The following is a 21,214-nucleotide window of genomic DNA, read 5'->3' on the forward strand; positions in this document are numbered from 1 at the left end:
TAGAGCTGTGCAAAGGAAATGATAATAATAAAAAAAAACTCCATATACTGGTGTGTGGGCATATTGCCGCAGGCGTCGGTGACAAGAATAATTCCAGTCTGGGAAAAGTTTGAAGATTTATCAGATACCAGAACGGTCCAAGACGGTTTTATAAAAGCTGTGAGGAAAGATTCTTGTGATGTGAAATTATCACAACAACTGTCACTTTATCGTTTGTCTTGATCAGTTTTGAGGGGAAGCTGTAGAACTACGCCGTGTTGAAGGTGTTGTGCCTTGCGTATGCATTACATTTGTCAGATAACGTTTGTTTCAGTCTGTTGCAATAGTGATTGATCCTTTTACAGGCAGATAATGCCCCATTTCTCCCTGAAATCATTGCAACTACAAATGATTGGGTGTTCAGAAGGATATTTCTTTTGTTTGCAATGGAGAATAAAGTAAAATCTGACATTTAACATGCAGAACTTCAAAAATGAACTGGAGGAAATGATCGGCACCTTTTCACATCTGAAAGAAATCATGTGATGCTCCTTTCATTTGTATTTTTACTAACAGGTGCTGGTGAAATAGGAATAACACTTGCAACCAATAATTTTGCCCTGTTCATTTTTTGGAGTTCGATGTGTAGATGTCAGATTGAACCTTTTTCCTCTGCTTTTGTGTGTTGTTGCATTGCAAACCAAAGAAATACACTTGTGAACACCAAAACATTTGTAGTTGCAACAATTTTCAGGAAGAGAAATTGGGTCATAATGTGAAAAAAGAAGGGCAGGGATGCCAATATTTTCGGCCATGACTGCGTGTGAAGTTTACTGTGTCGGTGCAGAGGTGTAGGTCGAAGGAAGGAAGAGGTCGTCTGGTCTGAGTGTGGCTGCAGTCACACTGGTGGTTGGACTGGTGGTTGGACTGCGCTGTCCAGTCTGTCTATGTTGCATTGTGTGAGACATGGACCCTTTGTAACATCAGCTGTTACTAACACGTCTCTGACAAGGATTTTAATGTCTCCGTTGTATTTCTCCTGACATGTACAGTGTGTATACGGTGAATGCAGCTCCCTGAGCCCTGATGCCAGAGCTGTGGATGTGATTACAATAATGGGTCGTGTGTTAAAACCATTGCAGGGAAGCCTTCATGCAGACCTGGCTATAAATTGCTTGCTGTCAGTATTAACGGGGCCCACTGGCACTTTTTCAAACACATGCCTCGGCTAAAGCCACCATGGTAACATAGAAGTTATGAAATATTAAAGAGTTCAGTGTTGTGAGTCTATAACTCATTCCAGCAAGACTCACATTATGTGTACAGAGCCTTTAATAATCGGCCCATGCCTCCCCTGCTATCTTCACTCATAATTAAATGCCGACACACATTTGCCTTCCAGACTTGATTTGATATCATTTATTTATAACTGGGGCAAATGTCAGTTTGAATTTTTTCTAATTTTGGCTCTGCCATTCGTGAGCCCTAGGCCTCTCTGACTGCATAATCAATAGGAAATATTCCTCGGACACTAACCATGTTTTTTCTTTTTTCTTTTTCTCTCTCTCTTTGCCTTCCAGGGCTCCCACCTCACGCCTCAGTGGATGATGTTCCCGTCGACGGCCTGCAACTCTGAGAACAGGACAGCATATCAATAGGAGCTGCGTTCTCCCCCCTTCCCTCATCCTTCTCTCTCTCTCCCTCTGAAACTGTCCTCCCTTATTCCTTGACAGTAGAGCAGAGACAGAACGAAAATCCTGACTTGGGTTTGGTACCAACGTGTGCACTCCTCCTCCTCCTCCTCCTCCTCTTCCTCTCTTTCTCCTTCCCCGTCCCCCTGAGCCTCGCCTCCAGACGGCCTGGATATGTGTCCCTCGGCCCGGTCAGCAGCTTCCCCCGGCCTGGGGAGCTGGTTTCTCCTCGTGGGGCTTTTACTTATCGTGAACTCATCCCTCTCTGGAGGCCAGCCCCCGCCCTTCAAACGATTCGTCCCCATCGAGGGGGGGGGGCTCACGCATCTGGCCATACACAACAAAACGGGAGAGGTCTACGTCGGGGCCGTGAACTGGATTTTCAAGCTGTCCAGCAACCTGACCAAGCTGCGCAGCCACATGACCGGCCCGGTGGTGGACAACGAGAAGTGCTACCCTCCGCCCAGCGTCCAGTCCTGCCCCCACGACTTGGCCCAGACCCGCAATGTGAATAAACTCCTCCTCATCGACTACGAACAGAACCGCCTCATCGCCTGCGGCAGCACCTCGCAGGGGATCTGCCAGTTCCTACGGCTGGACGACCTCTTCAAGCTCGGCGAGCCCCACCACCGCAAGGAGCACTACCTGTCCAGCGTGGCCGAGTCGGGCACCATGTCGGGGGTGATCATCAGCTCCCCCAGCAGCCCCACCAGCAAGCTGTTCATCGGAACCCCCATCGACGGCAAGTCCGAGTACTTCCCCACCCTGTCCAGCCGCAAGCTCATGGAGAACGAAGAAAACGCCGACATGTTCAGCTTCGTCTACCAGGACGAGTTCGTCTCCTCTCAGCTGAAGATCCCCTCGGACACGCTGTCCAAGTTCCCGGCCTTCGACATCTACTACGTGTACAGCTTCAGCAGCGAGCAGTTTGTCTATTATCTCACGATGCAGCTGGACACGCAGCTCACCTCCCCCGACGCCAGCGGAGAGCAGTTCTTCACCTCCAAAATAGTCCGCCTCTGCGTGGACGACCCCAAGTTCTACTCGTACGTGGAGTTCCCCATCGGCTGCACCAAGGACGGGGTGGAGTACCGCCTGGTGCAGGACGCCTTCCTGGCTCGGCCCGGCCGGCAGCTGGCCAACTCCCTGGGCATCTCGGAGAACGAAGACATCCTCTTCACCGTCTTCTCCCAGGGTCAGAAGAATCGGGCCAAACCACCCAAGGAGTCGGCGTTGTGCCTGTTCACCCTGAGGAAGATAAAGGAGAAGATCAAAGAGAGGATTCAGTCCTGCTACAAGGGAGACGGGAAACTCTCCCTACCCTGGCTGCTCAACAAGGAGCTGGCCTGCATCAACTCGGTAAGCACAGACCTCTCTCTGTCTGTTCAATCTGTTCACTTTGATGCACACTAAATTAACATTAGCATTAGTTGGCCCTTCAGGAACCATTACAATGGGAAAGTGCTACTCGCTCACATATATTAGGCCTCACATGCATTAGTTGGATATTAAAGACTACTCTTCATGTCAGTAAGTTTGAAAGTGTCTGTTCCTCCACTCTGCCCTTTCTTTCCCTTTACACGCCCGCTAATTGAACACCGGCCCGACCGAAGCTACGTTCATTCACGAGCACCCCGCTACAGCCCCGCAGTGATTAACAATATGAAACGTGAACAGCTCTTCTGTCTTTCTCCCGCTGTCTTCTTTTCATTTTCTTTTTTTTTTTTGTCCTGCACATTTTCTTCTCTGTCCCCACAGCCGTGCGCTGCTTTGATTTAGTCAGACAGGGGACATCATTAGCCCAGTCCCCCGGATTTATGGAGTGTCACTCAGAAGTAACACACACACACATACACACATGTGAGATCCTGGGGGACGCCGTTGAGCTAGGCTTGGTTTTCACTAAATGATCCACAGTGCATGGCCCTGCATGCGTTACATACATGCACTCATGCTGGTGGAGACCTTAAGGCACTCGGTAGCGCACAGCGGAGAACACATCTAATTCCTCACTATCTTTATTTTTCTCTGACCTTCATTCTTCATTTCCTTCTCCCCGCTGCACACCCACTCTTCAGGTCGCACTCTCCCGTCTGAACGTTTTTCTGTTCCATTAGTGTTCAGCGCGCTTCACTCTCAGCTGACCACCTGTCTCCGAGATCCCATCTAAAAATCATCCATCCATCCATTTCCTCTCTCTCTTAAGAAAGCTTAATTAAAAAGGCCAGTTTTAAAGCTTTTTCTTTAAATGTCAGTGCACACCATTTTTATCGGCAGGTGTCTTCGTTGCACACACACACAGACAAACACACACACACACACACACACAGAAAGCATTCACCCTGTGTTGCCTCTAATGGGAGCAAGATACTTCTTTAAAAAAAACACACCAAAAAAAAAGCACTTTCTCTGTGTGTAGGTCTTCATTAGCTGGAGTGCACAGGTGTGTTTTGTGTGGTAGTGTAAGTGATGTGAGTAACCCAGCCAGGCCCTCCCTCACCTCCCTCCCCCCTCCCCCCCTTTTGTCACCCTGTGTAGATGTAGTCTCCTTCCTGTTTGCTGGATGTTTTTTTTTTCCAGTCTTTTGTGCAGCTCTACTTTCTTGGGGCCCATCACACTGACAATAGCTCTGAGGCAGAAAAAAGAGAAAAAAAACACAGACTGTCTCATTTATTTCAATTAGACCTTTGCCCTGGTGCAGCAGGAGCTTTTAGTGCAGAGTGCTGTGGTGTAAAATCACAGGTTAGTATAGAGAAGAATTAGACTCTCCCCCTTTTTCTTTTTTTTTTTTTTGCAGTGCAACATTATTTGGAGGCTTTCTGTGCAGGCCAAACAAAAACTGTATGTGTAAGTGCATGTACCAGGTAGATAATGTAGTTGCATTGCGCTGATTGGCTCTTGCTGCCTCATCAGAGATTATCAAGAGGGAAACATTTATTATCGTCATAAGTCGCCATAGACGGACTGAGTGCAGTCCACAGTCCAAACCAGGCTCACATATGGATTATGTAGGCTACGTAGATCTTTCATCACCACTGATGATGTAACAGCGACAGTGCAGTAAATAAAATGTGAAAGCAGAAGCGAGTCAAGAATTGGCAGAGGAAAATGAAATATACTTATTTTGCACGACTCCTTTTACATGAGCTCAGCAGGTGATTTTATGGACTTACAGTTCAAACCGTGAACATGATCAGTGATTCAGTAAAACGTTTCTCCATCGTTCTGGCTCTACACCAGCCACCGGGGGCCCGTTCTCCACGCTCAACAGCTGGACCCCGAGTTTTTGGACAAACTTATAAAACTAACAGTCCAGTTCCTGCAGCTGATCCAGGTATATGAACTGGCAATCTCCTGCTCCACAGCTCTCTAACCTTTAAGCTCCCAGCGTTTGGCTGCCAGCCCCACCCAGGGTTTCCCAGCCACTGCAGGAATTCAGATGCACCTCTCTCACCTCTAGGCTACAAACGCATAAACGCCGACCTCGAGTAGGCCTGCATTTGGCTGAGCAGTGTGGGAAAGGCACACCGCAGAAACTTAATATCTTACCAAGAATATTTGTCTTATTTCTAGTGAAAATGTCATTTCTAGTCAAAACAAATCTAATTATACTTAAAATAAGACTCATCACATTAAAAAGTAGCTTGTTTTTAGACACTTTTTACCTTTTTTCCCCAAGCATCTGATGCTTTTTATCAGACGGATCAAGTTCTTTCTTATTACAAGCATAAAAAACTTGCTTTGACTGGCAGATTTTTCTACTTATTTCAATTGATAATTAGTTTTAAACAAGTGAAAACTGTCTAAAAACAAGTACATTTTTAGGTGATGAGTCCTATTTTAAGTGGAAAGAGATTAGTTTTGACTAAAATTAGACATTTTGACAAGAAATAATACAAAGATTTTGAGTTTTTGCAGTGCTCCACCATGTAGGGTGGGGGGAAGGGGAGTTGCAGACGTTTAGGTTGACCCTGCCATACAGCGGTGAGAGTGCATGACACAGGGTGGGAGTGGGGGGGGGGGTGGAGGGGGGGCTGGTGGTGGCCCAGACAGCTGTTAGCCACACAGCCATGATGGATGACCAGGCAGCTCTCTGAGGGGAGTTCATATTTGTGTCGGATCATAATTTCTAGCCTCCGGCCGTCATTAGGATATTTATGGTCTCAGTGAGACGGTGGCTGTTTTTCTCTAAACACAAATGTTTGGGCTTCTTATACACAGCTCTGTGTTAAAAAAAACTGTGTGTGTGTAGAAACTATAGATGAAGCAGAGACACACCATTCATCACTTCACACAGTCCTGTTACCTGGCTATATTTGTCTGTGGTGTGTGTGTGTGTGTGTGTGTGTGCGGCCATGTGTCTGTTTGTGTGTCTCTGTTTTGTCCCTGAGCTTTATTAGTGAACCCCTGACCTTCTCCCCAGTTTGAGAGTGGATCAATACAAACCATTTCCACTCAGGGAGAGAGAGGGAGAGAGAGAGAGATGGAGAGAGCGAGTTGCTAAGTTAGGATGGAGAGAGAGGGAAGATGAATGCAAAAAAAAAAAGAATGACTGTAGGTAGAGAGGGGGAAAAAACAAGAGAGGCGTGTAGGTGAGCACAAGAAAGGATGAACAAGTTGCAGGAAGTAAATAATAGCAGCCAGATCCAGAGAGAGAGAGAGAAAGAGGTGGAGGATGTTGTGGGCGGGTGCAAAAATGAGAGAACAAGAGGGAGTCCAAGAGGGAAGGAGAGAGACGGAGAGAGTTAGATGGCAAAGCAACATACAGACGAGAGTAAGGGAATTTGAAGGATGGTGTTGAGGAGATGAGAGAGACAGAGTGAGTGTGAAAATAACAGAGCGAGCCAAGGGAGAAGGGAGGAGCTGAGAGGGAGAGCGGAAAGAAAGAAAGAAAGAAAGAAAGAAAGAAAGAAAGAAAGAAAGAAAGAAAGAAAGAAAGCAGGAAAGCAGGAAAATCAGCAGCTTCATAGTTTCGGTCCAGAATGTGAACGTGTTTTTCAAACCTGATCTTTGGTACCACAGGCGATAAGGAAAACCACATGTGTTCAGGCTGCTTTAACGTGCCTGCACTAGTCGACGTTGAAATGCCGACACTGTAGGCATGTGTACGTTCCCTCACTCAGTCTGCATTTGTAAAAAAAAAAAAACCCAAAACAGACAAACAGGAAAGGAAAACATGAAGGCTTCAGGGCGCGATGGAGGGAGGAGATATCTCCTTTTCACTCTTATCACCATGAAAATGCCCAACAATGTCAATCAAGAGGAGTCTGACGTGGAGCCATGTTTGTGTGCAGCGGTCACGGGTGGCCGACTGTGATTTGTACAAGACAGCGATGTTGTGTTGGTGTTGTTGGTGATGATAGTGTGGGTTTCGATGAGAGGAAATGGTATGTAGAGACAGAGAGAGGGAGGAAAAAACAGCCCCAGAGAGAGAGAGATTTTTACAACCAGGGTGTGTTCGTTCATTCGGAGGAGGAGAGGCAGTGATTCACCGACGGGGGAGAGAAGGGGAGGGCGAGAGGAAGAGTGATAGCCACCAGAAATCTTTTCGCCGCCACTGCCAAGAACAGCAGGAGAAAAGGGCGGATGACAGAAAGAGGGGAGAGAGATAGAGGGAGGAGAGGAGAGCGTGATTGAACGCTGGCTGCTGCACAAATAATATCGGCGTCCGTCACCTGGTCACCACACTGTCCTCCACAGCGGCAAGACGCTCTGTCATGTCAACACTGTGTGTGTCTGTGTGTGTGTGTGTGTAGTATTTGCCATCATAATGAGGACTTGGGAACTCAACAAAACTGCTTGAGAGTGTCTTCATGAAATATTACTGAATATCATACTGTATATCAGAATACTCCGAAAAAATAATCTCCCACATTACATCAATTTCATAACTGCTTTATAATTATATAAAAAATCCTTATTTGGCCAGAAATTATCAAGTCTATTTTTAAAAGAGTTCACTGACGGAGCCTGCACTACATCCTCAGGAAGCTCGTTCCATACTTTTACAGCCCTAAGTGCAAAAAAATGTTTTCTTTTGTCACAACGACACATTTTTGGTCGGAGTTTTAAGGAGTTCCCTCCAAGTTCATACCTATTATTCCAGAAACTCAATAAGTCATCACATCAAATAGTGATTTATCTCCAAAACAAACGAAACATGAAGCTAGCAAGCCTTAGTCATAGGAAGTAATTGAAGTGAAAAGTCAGCAGTGATGGGATCCACCATCACATGAGCAACTAACCATGTTAAAAATACATTTTTACCACAGTACACACAGCCGCTCTGGCTTTTCCGCTGATAAGACACTTTCTAATTGATCAATATCACCAGGATGTAGATGAAGCCTGATCCATTTCCAATGTAAACCATTTTGCCCTAGCCACACAAATTGAGAAATATGGTGCAGCACAAATACATGATTGTTTGCCAGCAGCCAACAAAATGTTGTTGCCGGTCAAAATCTGTTTTTAAAATGACAAAGAAAGAAAACAAATTGAAGGAATGCGTGACATAGTCTTTTTTGACTTTTTCTTAATTCAAAGATATGAACTTCACACCAACAATTACACAGCTGTTATGTGTGTTAGATGTGTTAAGAAGCTAAAATCAGCTCAAACGAAGCTTTAAAAGACTTGAAATGGGGCTGAAATAATGGGAAAGAAAGGGAGAAAAGCCTTGATGGGGACATTCCTCGTCCTTGTTGGGAATGAGATATCTGACCCAAGGACCATTCAAAATGTCAAGTTGCTTTCTCTTCAACACCAGATGGATGGGGGGAGGTTTTGAACTTTGTCACAAACCAATTCATCAATCAATCGGAGAATCAATCATAGCAGAAAAGAGCCATGTGTCAAGTCGTCTCATCTTCTGACGCTGCGCACTGCAGCTGTTGTGTGGCCCAGAAGTGTCAAAGGTGGTTTGGTGTTTAACCTGAAATCCATATTGAAATGACCACTTGTTTTTTTGGGTGATGATGTAATCTTTTCTTTTTTTCAGTTACATTTTTTTCAGTTACATTTTTTTTAATGGGTGATGAGATTTAAGATTTTTAAAGGTAATTTTTTTTTTCTTCGAATAGACATGGAGGCTATTAGTGAGTATACAAAACAGTTCAGTTCGGTTCAGTCTAAACAAACACGTGCTGCTGCTGCTGCTGGAGCTATAGGTTATTAGCCAGCTGTTTGTGTGTGTGTGTGTGTGTGTGTGTGTGTGTGTGTGTGTGTGTTTGGTCTAGTCAGAGTAGCTGCAGAGAGACATGGTTATCAGACTGAGGAGAGCACCCTGTGGTGAGCTGCACTCTAGAGACCAGTTCCAGCAGTTATAGCAGATGCAAATGTTATAACCCTTTACATATGGCGGATAAGAAAACACTCTGTCACTGTAGAGGCTGTATTCACCTCTAGAATTAACTTATGGTTCTGTTTGAGGGTCAGTAAATCTTAATAATATTTATTTGACGAGACCAATATGTTAAAAAGCAGGCTTCGTCACAGCACCGCATTAGGTAAACGCAGCAGATTTTCATTAGGTTGTTACACAAAAGACAAAGTGGAATTGACTCCGCGGCCGGCTCCTAACCTTATTAAATCCATCATTATGAATATCGTCTAATGAACGTAACTCACTTGTGGTCTTTGTAAAACACAGTCCCCTATTTCTGCGGACCTAATCTAAAAGGATGTGCTGGCAAATGCGTTTAAGTAATTAGACCTGATTAATTGAGCCGGAGTTGATGAGCGGAGTTAATTGACAGTCTAAATGAGTCGAGCTAGGAGACACTGATTGGGCAGCTTGTCTTAAACGTTATTGGTACTAATGGGTCATGTTTCGGCTGATACTTGATTTGATTGGAAATTAGGAGTTTGATCATTTTTATACAGGATGGAGTTTTGATTTGCATCACATTGGTGTGTGTGAGTGAGAGAGAGAGAGAGAGAGCTCTAACAATATCACACCCGCACTGAGCTCAAGTGTCGCTCTCATCCCATTATTAAGGGACAATAGAAAACCTTTTGGAAAAGACCCCATGCAGACTGTGTGTGTGTGAGCTGCTTAATTCTCTCTCTTTTTTTGACCTTTCTTTCTCTCTCTCTCCCTCTCTCTCTCTGAGGAGTGTTTAGCTCAACAAATCCCCATCTCTAGCACCGCTCTAATGATACTAATTGTCAGTGTAATTATGTATTGATCCGTACTGTGTGTGGGTGTTGTGTAGCATACATCATTATCAGGAGTAATCAGAAAATGTGGGGCAGGGGTTGCGCTTGTGTTGCTCATGTTAATAGTCTCTGTGTGTGTGTTTGTTTGCTCTGAGTTTTCTTTGTAATGCTCACGTCGGCACCGCTCCACTTCTTATAATCATCTACCAATCTCACATCTAACACCCTCTCATGTACAAGTACATTTGGATAACCGTTGTTGAGCTGTGTTTACGGCCACGCTTACACATATAGCCAGGTATTTACAAAAAAACACATATTTTTCATTGAGAGCTTGTCATTTTTCATTGACAAGATCCCGCGTACATTAAGTGCTACTATGGGTATGCCAAACCTATAGACGTTTGGCATAGACGTAATCGTTTCTGGTGCCTTGAAGCTCTGTTTTCATGGACTCAAAAGTCCAAAACACACAGAAATATCACTGTTTTTGCAATGTGCAATGTACGTTTTCTTCTGAAAGATCACACTCCTTATTATATTTAATCAAATAGAAGGTTAAGAGAAAAACTCTTTTAATTAATAACGAGCTGCAGACAAATTACCAGAGTCCCGCATTTTCAAAACCCCGCTCAAAAAAACAAGTTTTGCACTGCAGATGTTTTTAAAGGAATTTTGATTTACTGACTTTTATTTATTTATTTATTTGTTATATCGACTACACAAAGATGAATTCATGTTTGAAAATGAATCAAAAATGTAAAATGTTCCACGTGGTTGCTGTGATATCTCTGCTTTTATATGCAGGTGTGAAAACTGACTTTAAAAACTAGTCTTACTTGAGCTCACATTTGTTCCCATTAATCACACTCTTTATGCCCTGGTAGCTGATACATGCTGGGTTTAGTTACAGTTAGAGAGACATTTACTTAAAATATCTAAACCTGCTGACCCCCACTTGCCCAGTTGTGGTCACTGAGCTGCTCCAGGAGAGCAGGTGGAGGTTAAGTACTTTGCTCAAGGGCACCTGTAGTGGTTGATGATAGAGTGTTGTTACTCATTCACTCTCCCTACCTGCAGTTCACAGCTGGTAAAGTGGTGAGTGTCTGATCACAAGCATTCCTCAGAGCTCAGCTTATAATGGCAGAGATTCGACATTTACAAGTCACTTTATGCATCTTGAATGTTCATGCTTGTGTTTCCTCCTGTGCGTGCGTTCTCCTCCATCCATACCTTGTGTGTATCATTTCTCCCCTTGTCTCTCTCTCATTGGGTTGGATGGCGGTCTGAACATGTGGTGATAGCTTTTGGAAGCGGCTCTCTGAAAAGCTGCCAGCTCCTTGAGGTTTCACCGTCTGCCTGGAGTGCACTCTACATAGAAATTACTACCCTGCAGCTTATGAATATGGAATTGTCGCAGTCATCTCTTTTTTTTATAAATTATTGATCAGCGAGGATCCAGTGACATATTCTAGAAAACAATTTGGACAAAAATAAATCCCCTCTTGCAACATTTATTCGTCTCATACACTTCTGCTCCCGAGTTTTAAATCCTCGGCCTGTCTAAACATTTTTCGGTCGGCTAACGTAACAGCTTTCCCACGAGGTGTTTTTAATGCATCGTGCTCTTTGTCACCTTTGAGACGCAAACCGAGTCACTCTGTCTCCATGGAGCCAGAGGCGTCACAGCTGACGTCAGTGATGAACCTCGGGAGAGTTTTTACATCGTGTTAAGCTAAACACAGAGGCTGTTTTAGAGGTGTGTAAGTGCCCGCGTGTGCATTTGTGCACTTGTTTTTTTTGCACAACAGGTCATGCACAGTGTGTAATCTTAATGTGAGTCAACCTGAGGGATTAGGGTGTTTATTGGTTTAGAGAGTGGAGCATTTTATTTATAGTCAAGTGAAAGTAAAACGTCAATAAATTGATAAAAAAAAACTGGCTGTCGTGTCCTCTGTAGATCTGAAGTGCCGGTTCACTCTGAAATACTCAGTGACTGAATTACCATCATGACATGAATAATTCCTTTGAATCATGAGTTGCTTTTTGACTGTGGCTGCTGAATGGATGTGACAAGACCCCTAAAATAGTTCCTACATTAACAGGTTTAAGGAACACAGGAAAAAAAACCCAGAGGGCCTTCATCCAGTTTGAGTTTGGTTAAATAGCCTAGTAGTAATATCATCCCATATTTATGGATTTAATACAAAGATAAATATTAAGATTTTTTTCAATCTAGTGTGATTGTGGCTGCTGTATATTATTTCTTTCCCTTTTGATTTGACCTAAAGTACCAGTCGAGAAGGACTCGTTTACTGACTGACTTTGATCACGCCGACTCACATGCATGCAGACTTTGCATCATGAGAATGTAACTATGGAAACCATCAGATGCTCGGCTGCTCCCCTGTGTTGTGTATCAGCACAAGGGAGCATGCACAAACTCCTGAGAGTGCACACACACCACACAAACAGACACACACACGCACACACACATAGACTCTTGCTTGTGTTTATTCTTCTTGAAGAGACTCCAGCAGCGTCTCTACGAGTTCAAGGCCCACACTGAGATTTCTGGGTAATTTATGAGCTGCCCTCTCCCAGAATCCCTAACTGTGCTCGGAGCCAGGTACACACACACACACACACGTCACGCAAAAAAAGCACCCGCATCTGCCAGCATAATCTTAGCACAGTTTGTATGCATGTGTGTGTGTGTGCGTGCAAGTAAATGTGTCCTGTCAAACCTTTATCAGCTGATATGAAAATAAGCTGGAAGGCCACAGAGGAACGGCTCCTGTGGTTGATCTCTTTCACTTCTCGCCTGCTCTCCTTTAAATGCACAGAAAACACATGCACAGTGCACACACAGAAAAATACATACATGTATACACAAACAGCAAAACACATCACATGATGTGTGTGAGAGAGCAATAGGAAATGCGTGTTTGCGGTAATATATAAACTTTTTTCAGTTCTCTGAGAAATGTCTTTTTGCTCACTTTGCTTTTGACACATTCACACGCATGCATGCTCACACACACATGACATGCCTACACAAACACACTGGTGACCTGTGGTCTTGTCTAAAAACCACACCACCAGTATTAATACCAGCCACCTCTGTCCCGTCCTTTCATATTAAAAATATTTTTGCATAGTTTTTCTATAAACATGTTTTTATTCAGACACACAGCTCGCCCCGTTACATTCACATGTCGCTAAATGAATGAGTGTTTGTGTGTTGTGTGCCGTACATGTTTTCCTTGCGACCGTAATGGCCGTAATTCAGCGCCGCGTGTTCAATCAACAGCAGCGTGTATGTTCCCACACATAAGCACCATATTGTATTCTCCTTTTTTTCCACATGTTTCTCTGAATGGAGGTGACTATTGACAAACTCCACTTGAGGTCGGCCTAATGTGTGCCCGCACATATTTTCCTGACGTAATGCGTTTTAAAGAGACGGCGATCATAGGGGAATGATTATTCCAGCGTTTCCTTCAGCGCAGCCCGGTCAGCGCGCACATCTGTTATCAGTCAGTGTTATTGTGGGTTGTGTGCTGTGTGCGCACACACGTGTTTAGTGCCATATGAATGACTATATTTCATCATTTCGCAGTGTGAAGTGGGTGAAGCAGCTCCACCCACGGGAAAACCACCACAGTTGTGGCTGTTTTCCAGTGACACACGTGGCCTGTAGCTGTTTCATGGGACCACTCTCTCTGAGTGTGTGTGTCTGTGTTTGTGTGTCTCTGTGTGTGTGTGTATGTGTGTGAAAATCCTGATATATTGTATCAGCAGTATCTAGGCCACATATTTCTCTGTGACCTTGACTAACAGCTGACAGCTCGCATGTGCTGTCCTCACCATAAGTATAATGGTTCACTCCCAGTCCGTGTATTAACCCTTTCAAAACTCCCATTAGAGATCACAGTGGTTTCTAATGAAGAAGGTGATTGGTTGATCGATTACTTGTTAAAGTCATTTTTTTGTTTGTAGTAAAAGTTGTAAAGACTTAGTGGCTAGTTTTAATCTTTTGACAGTGTTGTGAAAAGATTTGAGATTTGTTATTGTTATTTTAACGCGGGCATATTGAGCTCCTTTTGCGATTAAACAAAAAATAATCAGAAGATTTATTATTAATAATAAAAATAATTACTAGTTGCAAGCTTTCATATGCAATATGCACATTTATAATCATGTTTTTGTGCCCACTATCGCTCAAGATAATAACAAATCACAACTCTGTAAGAACAGAAAAGAACATAATTGGCTTGTGTTATCAGTTTTTTTGCATTTATTTATACACCCACATAAATGTGCCCCCCACCTCCCAACTTAATTTTTTTCTTCTGGACGGGGGTCTCCAGTGGAAAAGTCCACGTGGCTGTGAACTGCAAATCCGCAAATCCATTCAGTGTGCACCGCATTGCATCATGTGAAAATCAAAAACAAGAAACCTTCCTCTTCTGCATTTGTGAGACCCGTCTCTGCCAAAGTCAGCGGAAGGTTGTCGGCTTAACCCCTTCATCCCCGGAGGAGCTCTGCGTCTTTGAAAAACACTGCAGAACGTTAAATACCGTCTCCAACCAGTAACCCTGAGGAGACCACAGATGGGGGAATATTCTTTCCATACTGAATATCGGCTCTTAATCCACACGGGAATCTTTCAGTGCCTTTAAATTGCAGAGCCCACATCAGAATGTAGCCTCCATTAAAATGCTTTCCAACCTCAAGGGAAACGCCTTTTATTCCATGCTGATCTCTGCTGTTTAAACCCTCCAGACCTGCAGGAATATAGCACCTTTACCCTCCACTGCCCCAGAGAGACCTATATAGGCTACTGTGTGTGTGTGTGTGTGTGTGTGTGTGTGTTAGTGTATTAGTGTGTGCTGTGTGTGTTGTATGTTAACCCTTATGGACTCTAGGGGCTACTGTATACAGCAATTTCGACAGTTAGTCTCCTCCGTAGAAGATGGATTAACCCTTTTAACTTGTTTCCCTCAGGCTCTGACGTCATGGGATTGCTTGTGTGTGTGTGTGTGGTGTGTGTGTGTGTTCACATTTCCGTGTGTGTGTGTGTTTGTGTGTGTGGAGCCGACTCTAATCCAGATTGATGGATTTCTTTCCCATGACTATATGGTTTAAAATTGTTGCCCCTAGTTGTATGTCATATGAAGACGCTGGGAATTGTTTTGTTGCTTGTAGCGAAATCTGTGTGTACACAGAGAAATTAAATAGGAAGCTTTGTCTTTGTGTGCGTCTGTCTGTGTATGTATGTCTGTGTGTGTGTGTGTGTGTGTGTGTGTGTGTGCACACTGGTTCACAGGTCTATACATGTGCGGCTGTCAAAGTGTGCTGTCTGTCAGTCGCCTTTGTTCCCGGGGAAGAAATTGCCCCCTAGCCATTAGCGGTTACAAAAGAAAGTTGTTTCAGGTAATGGCTGTGTGTGTTCCTGTCTCTCACTTTTCCTTAACACACACAGACACACACACACACAGACACACACATCCATACATACAAGAGCACCCATTAAGATCTTCGTTTCCCCTTCTTTTATCATGCAACATCACCACACAAATGTGCAAACTCTTGTTGGCGTGACTGAGTGAGCGATGGCGGCAGAGGGAGAGTTGCTAAGGAAGAAGGGATGAAGAGGGCGATGCAGAGTGATTAGGTGAGGAGGGATGGATGGACAGAGGTAGAAAGAGACGGGGAGGGGGGGATATTGATGTTTGCTCAGTTACTGTAGCGGCTGGAGGGAGATGTAGAAAAAGAGTGAGAAAGTAGAAGAAGGCGGAATAACGGGTTATTGACGTGCGCTGAGCTGCAGGCAATTTAGGCAGATCGGGCGGGAGAGAGGATGGGGAGAGAGAGGGGAGAGAGTGAGGGAGGGGATGTTATCTTTTCTCCTGTGTGGATCAATCAGATGATGTAGTGATAAGACTGTGGATTACACCGCCATTTACACACTCCCCAAGTCTGTATGTGTCTGCGTCTGTGTGTATGTGTGTGTCCACTAACGCACACATGTGTCTTTTGACTCTGGTTAACACACACTGACGTCCATTCAGTTCCAACACTTTAGCAGTCAGTCAGCAACCTCACACACACACACACACACACACACACACACACACACACACACACACACACACACACACACACACACACACACACACACACACACACACACACACACACACACACACACCCTCAGCCATTTGGTCTCTGTCAATGTCAGTTTTACTAAAGCAGCAGCAGCAGCAGCATCGCTACATTATTTTGATCATCACAGTGACTTTTAAAGGATCCAACCTTCGGCCAGTGATCACTACTTTCATTAACTTTTAAAGGGACTTTGTGTAACTTCTCCTGTTATCTATTCACGAAAATCGATTATTTCGTTCAAAAGTCTGTTTTCTTCATTAATCCGTAACCACCGGTTCCGGTGAGCTCTGAATTTGCTGTTCATATCATTCATATATACATCGAGCGGTGCAGTGAGGAGGAATGGAGCGTTACACTGATGCTGCATTCACCTGCAGTCGGGCAGACGGCCGTCGCTAACAAACCACATGTCATTTTAGTCACAGAAGTCCAGAGAAAGCCGGTAAAACGTGGGTCAGGTAAACAATATGACATCGCCGTGACAACATATTGTCACGTGTATTGTTTTGCCTCGTGCTGACGGACCACTTGTTTACATAGAGGCTTGTTTATGCCGTTACGTGCAGCGGCTGTTGTCCGTCTGCCGTCTGCCCAATTTCACGTGAATGCAGCATGAAAAATACGATTGAGTTGTTTGCGATATACAACCGCAACGCTAGATGGGAGTAATTCCTACGCAATGCACCTTTTAACTTTTAGATAAATTGATAAGGAGCTGACTCTAAAAATATCTGAAAAATGGTCCTCAAGCAGCTGGTTTTGGGAGATTTACCAGTGAAAACATCAAATACTTTAAATTTACCACGGTTTAAAAATGTTCACCCTCCACACACATGGCGTCCTGTTGATCACTGAATTGATTAATCAGCTAATTATTTCTGAGACCATCAAACACTCTTGAGACTGGATTTACCCTGAAACTGTGGCCAAAAGTACAAAATGTGTTAGTTAAACAAACCATTCATTGTCTGTGGCACTTAAACCCTACTTCACAAGAAACTGATGTGTGTGTGTGTGTGTGTGTGTGTGTGCGGTGCCTGGTTAAGGCATCATGTGGGTCAGTGGATTGCCCCGGGTGATAAGCCCCTCGTGACACTGGAATGCTCCAGATATTGTCACATGGTCACCAGTGTTACGGCCATGTCACCACCGTGACCGAACACTTCACAATACGATGAAGCTTTTTCGCTTGGTGGGACTCAGTTTGGGAGAAAGAAGTGTGTATTTGTGAATGGCTCATGTTTGAATAGCATTCTGAACATGGGGGGATAATCAAATTAAAGTGTTAGAAGTTAGGCGACACACCACTAGTCCTGGATTACACTCCTGCTGTGATATGGAACGGAGGAATGAGTGGGGTCTGCTACTACTTTATATTATTAAATCAAAAGGCTGCAACATGTATAAAACACATTTTGACCTATGTAAGAAAGCAAACAGATCGTCACCTTAAACCTAAAACCCAGCCCGTCTTCTAATCCATAGGAAGCACCTGTCAAAACATACATTTCATTACATTGAAATAAGCTAAAAAAACGTATATAACAATAGGTTCATGCTTTGTATCTGATCGCTGTTGTCTCTGTCTTCCTCCAGCCGCTGCAGATCGACGATAACTTCTGCGGCCAGGACTTCAACCAGCCGCTGGGAGGAACCAGCACCATCGAGGGCACCCCCCTGTTCATCGACAAAGACGATGGGATGACCTCAGTGGCGGCGTACGACTACCGTGGCAACACCGTCGCATTTGTGGGCACACGCAATGGCAAACTGAAGAAGGTAGGAACGATTTTTTGTGCATATGTCTTATGTGAATTGTTGGCTTTGTTTTGTTTTGGTTGATTCACAGCACTGTGGTGGAGGAAGTATTTAAAGGGATAGTTCAACATTTTGGCAAATTGGCCCATTGCCATAATCCCTATAGTCATAGCAGTAGGTTCATTACCTTTAATTGTCGGTGCAAGCTGTTTTTAGAACGGCGGAGCAGAGCCGCAAGCTGGTCAGAGCTATGCTACGGAGGCTCATGGGATTTCTTGGTTTCCCTCATCAAACTCATCAAAGACACAATCCAACAACTCCAAAACACTGCACATTCACCACGCTATGAAATAGTTGCAGAATGTTACGAGACTGAATTGTTTTCGAGGCAAATGCAGAGACTGCTTGCTGAAAAACTGCCCCCGACGGGAACGTGCATCAGCGGTTTTGCGTGAATTTACCTCGAAAACAACTCCGCCGTTCTAAAAATAGCTTGCACCGACAATTAAAGGTAGCAAACCTACTTCTAACACCTTAGGGATTATGGCTATTTCTGAAGAGCGGGACTTTGCTGCTTGTCATTTAGTCTTATTTGTGAGTGAGTTTTCTGTGTTTTGGATGGTTGGAAGGTTTTTAGCTGGTGGTGGCTGTCGGTGCCATCACTCTGTGAATTTGGATGTTTCCAGCTTTATAATTGCACATTTGCACCGAGCACTTTACAGACACCTTTCCCCACTAAGATTAAATGCAGTCCTGACAGTTTTTCCACGCGAGTGGCCGTCTCCAACAGGACATTCAAGTGGCTCTTTAAAAACCTGCTCGTTTTAACAAGCAGTTTAAAGCTCCGTGTCTGTAGCTACGCCCTCATCGATTGCCATGTTAGTCACGTCGGACATTAAAACGTTACTGCAGTGTCCCAACACCACGCGCAGCCTCGCCTCTAATTTTAAGAGCTCGCCTTCAATCAATCTAACAGCTATGACTGGTGGTGAATGGCTTTTCTGTTCTGGTCAGCTGTGCGGCACAGACTAATTCAGGTGGAGAGACAGAGGCGAGGACAGAGGGATAAAGTGATGATGGATGGAGAGTGTCAGACTTTTAAGTTGAACTCCGCTGCATAAAAGTTTTTTTTTTTTTTTCTTTGAGAGCAGTTTAAGAGGTAGTTTTATTTTGAAAGGCTTTTTTTTTTACTACAGCAAATCAGCAGTTTTGGGGTTCAGTATTAACATCAGGGGCCGTATTCCTAAAGATTCTTAGTGCAAAGAGTTGCTCCTAGTGGCCAAATTCTTAGAATCATGATGTTTTCTTAGAATTTCTCCTAAAAGTTAAGAGTAGATCCTAGTAAAGATAAAAGCCTATTCCTAAAGAATCCTAGCTCTTAAGAGAGCTCCTAAGGTGGGATCTGTTAAGAGTAGGGCAGAGGACTTTTAAGTGGCTTAGGAGTTCCCTAAGCAGAGGACAGAATGGTGGACAGAAGAGGCAGGAGAGATATTCTCCAAACACTGGATGACAGTGAATTAATGAAACGCTACAGATTGTTCCTGTTCCAGTTGGATTTCCTTGTTCTTTTCTTCTCCACTGCTGTTCACTGGTTTGTGGTAGATTTCAAAGCCAACCAACACTGCTTCTTATAGGCCGGTCGGCAATCACAGACACTGATGAAAGCTGAGCCATTTTACCCTCGTTAATACCAAATTGAGTTGAAATGTTTAAAGTTGAAAGTGCAAAAATTACCAGCATGGTAATTAATATAAGCAAGTTTCACTATGTGAATACTGTGCAAGTTTTCACACATTTTGTAGGATAATTTTTAAGTATAGCTTATTCATTTAACAGATATTTTGTTTTATGTGAAATATTTTTTACAATTACACAGTCTTTATAAGATTGGATTCTATGGTTAAATTTATCAATTTGAGGGTCCATCCTTTGCCGATTATCACCAAAATTATAGTTTTTATCTAGCTTTTTTTTAAGTATATTTTTTGGGCTTTTTGGCCTTTAATTGACAGAACAGTTGAGAGACAGACAGGAAGCAGAAAGAGGTGGAATGACATGCAGGATAGGACTGCTCTACCAACTGAGCTAAACACCGCCCCTTTATCTAACTTTATGGATCAACCAATCACAGCGTTTGAAATGATGACTCATACCTAGCAACGGGGGTCAACCACACCTCCTCACTAAGATAGGAGTTTCTGTCCACTCCTTGCTCAGAGTTCTCTGAGAGTGTTCTGGAATCACTCCTAAGCTAAGACTCCTTGCTAGGAATTTTTAGGTTAAGTTAGGAGCTCTCTGAGAGGATTCTTAGAATCTTTAGGAATACGGGCCCAGATAACCAGGTTGGACCAATGAGGTTAAGGTAGAATAGATTACTGCAGCTTGTTCGTATATAACATTTGTCACAGTGGTTGTATGTCAGACGTGTCCTCTACAGAACATCACAGTTACAATGCCACCTATGTAAAATGCTTGTGTTCGTTACCGTGTGTCACATCAGTGTGTGTGTGTGTGTGTGGAGTCTATGGAGGACAGAGCTCTCGGGGTAAACGGCAGCTCATTAGAATTCACCCCGTTTCCCTCCGCACCGCTCAAGACCTGTCATCCATTCAATATTATGAATGTATAATCAGCCTGTGTGTTTGCGTGCTTTTAATGCGTGTTTGTGTATGCACGCAGTGTTTGTGTGTTTGTCACTCACAGTACGCATAATAATGTGTGCATGGATTTGCCTGCACTCGTGTGCGCGCGTGTGCACGTGTGTTTATGAGGAAGCGCGAGAAAACAGACAATACGGTGTTGACTAAGATTCAGCACTGTGCATTTGTCAAAGTGACACCCATTCACTTAGCCTGGCAACAGTTCCTTTATTTATTTAGCTATTCTCACATGTCTTTTCTACTGCACTCTGGTTGAGGTATGTGTGTGTAGAGCATCACCTGGGAAAGTAATGCACTAGGTTATTGAGGTGTGTTGTTTTTATGTGTGTCTATCTACGTATGTGTGTGTGTATGTGTAACAACAGCAGAGCCAAAGAGCCTGCAGTTCTTTTGGCTGCCTAGTGTTTCAGACAGAAAACCCCACAACAACCAGTAATCCGGTTTTGGAAAATATTCAATTTGCATAGAAGGAACAATATCTAAAAACCTGGCATCCATGCACGCACACACACATATACACACACATTTCCCACCGAGTGTGTCCTGCCATTAAGAAAAACAAAATTAAAATTTTGACACTAGGGGAGAAAGAGGGAAAAAAAAGGCAGAGTGATAAAGAGACAGATGAAGAAAACCATGAAAAAAGAGCAACCGAATTGGAAACTGATATCAGATTTTTCCTCTGTGATGCTGCGGTCACTAATCCTCGTCTGCTCGCTGCGTTTCAGTGGATCAGTGTATTTATACTGATTTTATTTCTGTGGTTATTGTCTTAAAAAAAAGATCAGATGA

General features: G+C 43.8%; 1 protein-coding gene across 1 annotated transcript in view; it reads left to right on the plus strand.

The window, feature by feature from the left end:
• Positions 1 to 1,844: 1,844 nt before the first annotated feature.
• The window catches only part of plxna1b (plexin A1b), a gene marked incomplete at its 5' end in the record, with an annotated part of 155,419 nt that continues 136,049 nt past the window's right edge, over positions 1,845 to 21,214 (plus strand). The window contains 2 exons of the mRNA XM_083972505.1: positions 1,845 to 3,029; positions 17,601 to 17,783. Of these exons, the coding sequence (XP_083828631.1) occupies positions 1,845 to 3,029; positions 17,601 to 17,783 (1,368 nt within the window). The remainder of the gene's footprint in view (positions 3,030 to 17,600; positions 17,784 to 21,214) is intronic.

This window comes from Trachurus trachurus (genome assembly GCF_905171665.1).
Source record: "Trachurus trachurus genome assembly, chromosome: 5".
Lineage (NCBI taxonomy): Eukaryota > Metazoa > Chordata > Actinopteri > Carangiformes > Carangidae > Trachurus > Trachurus trachurus.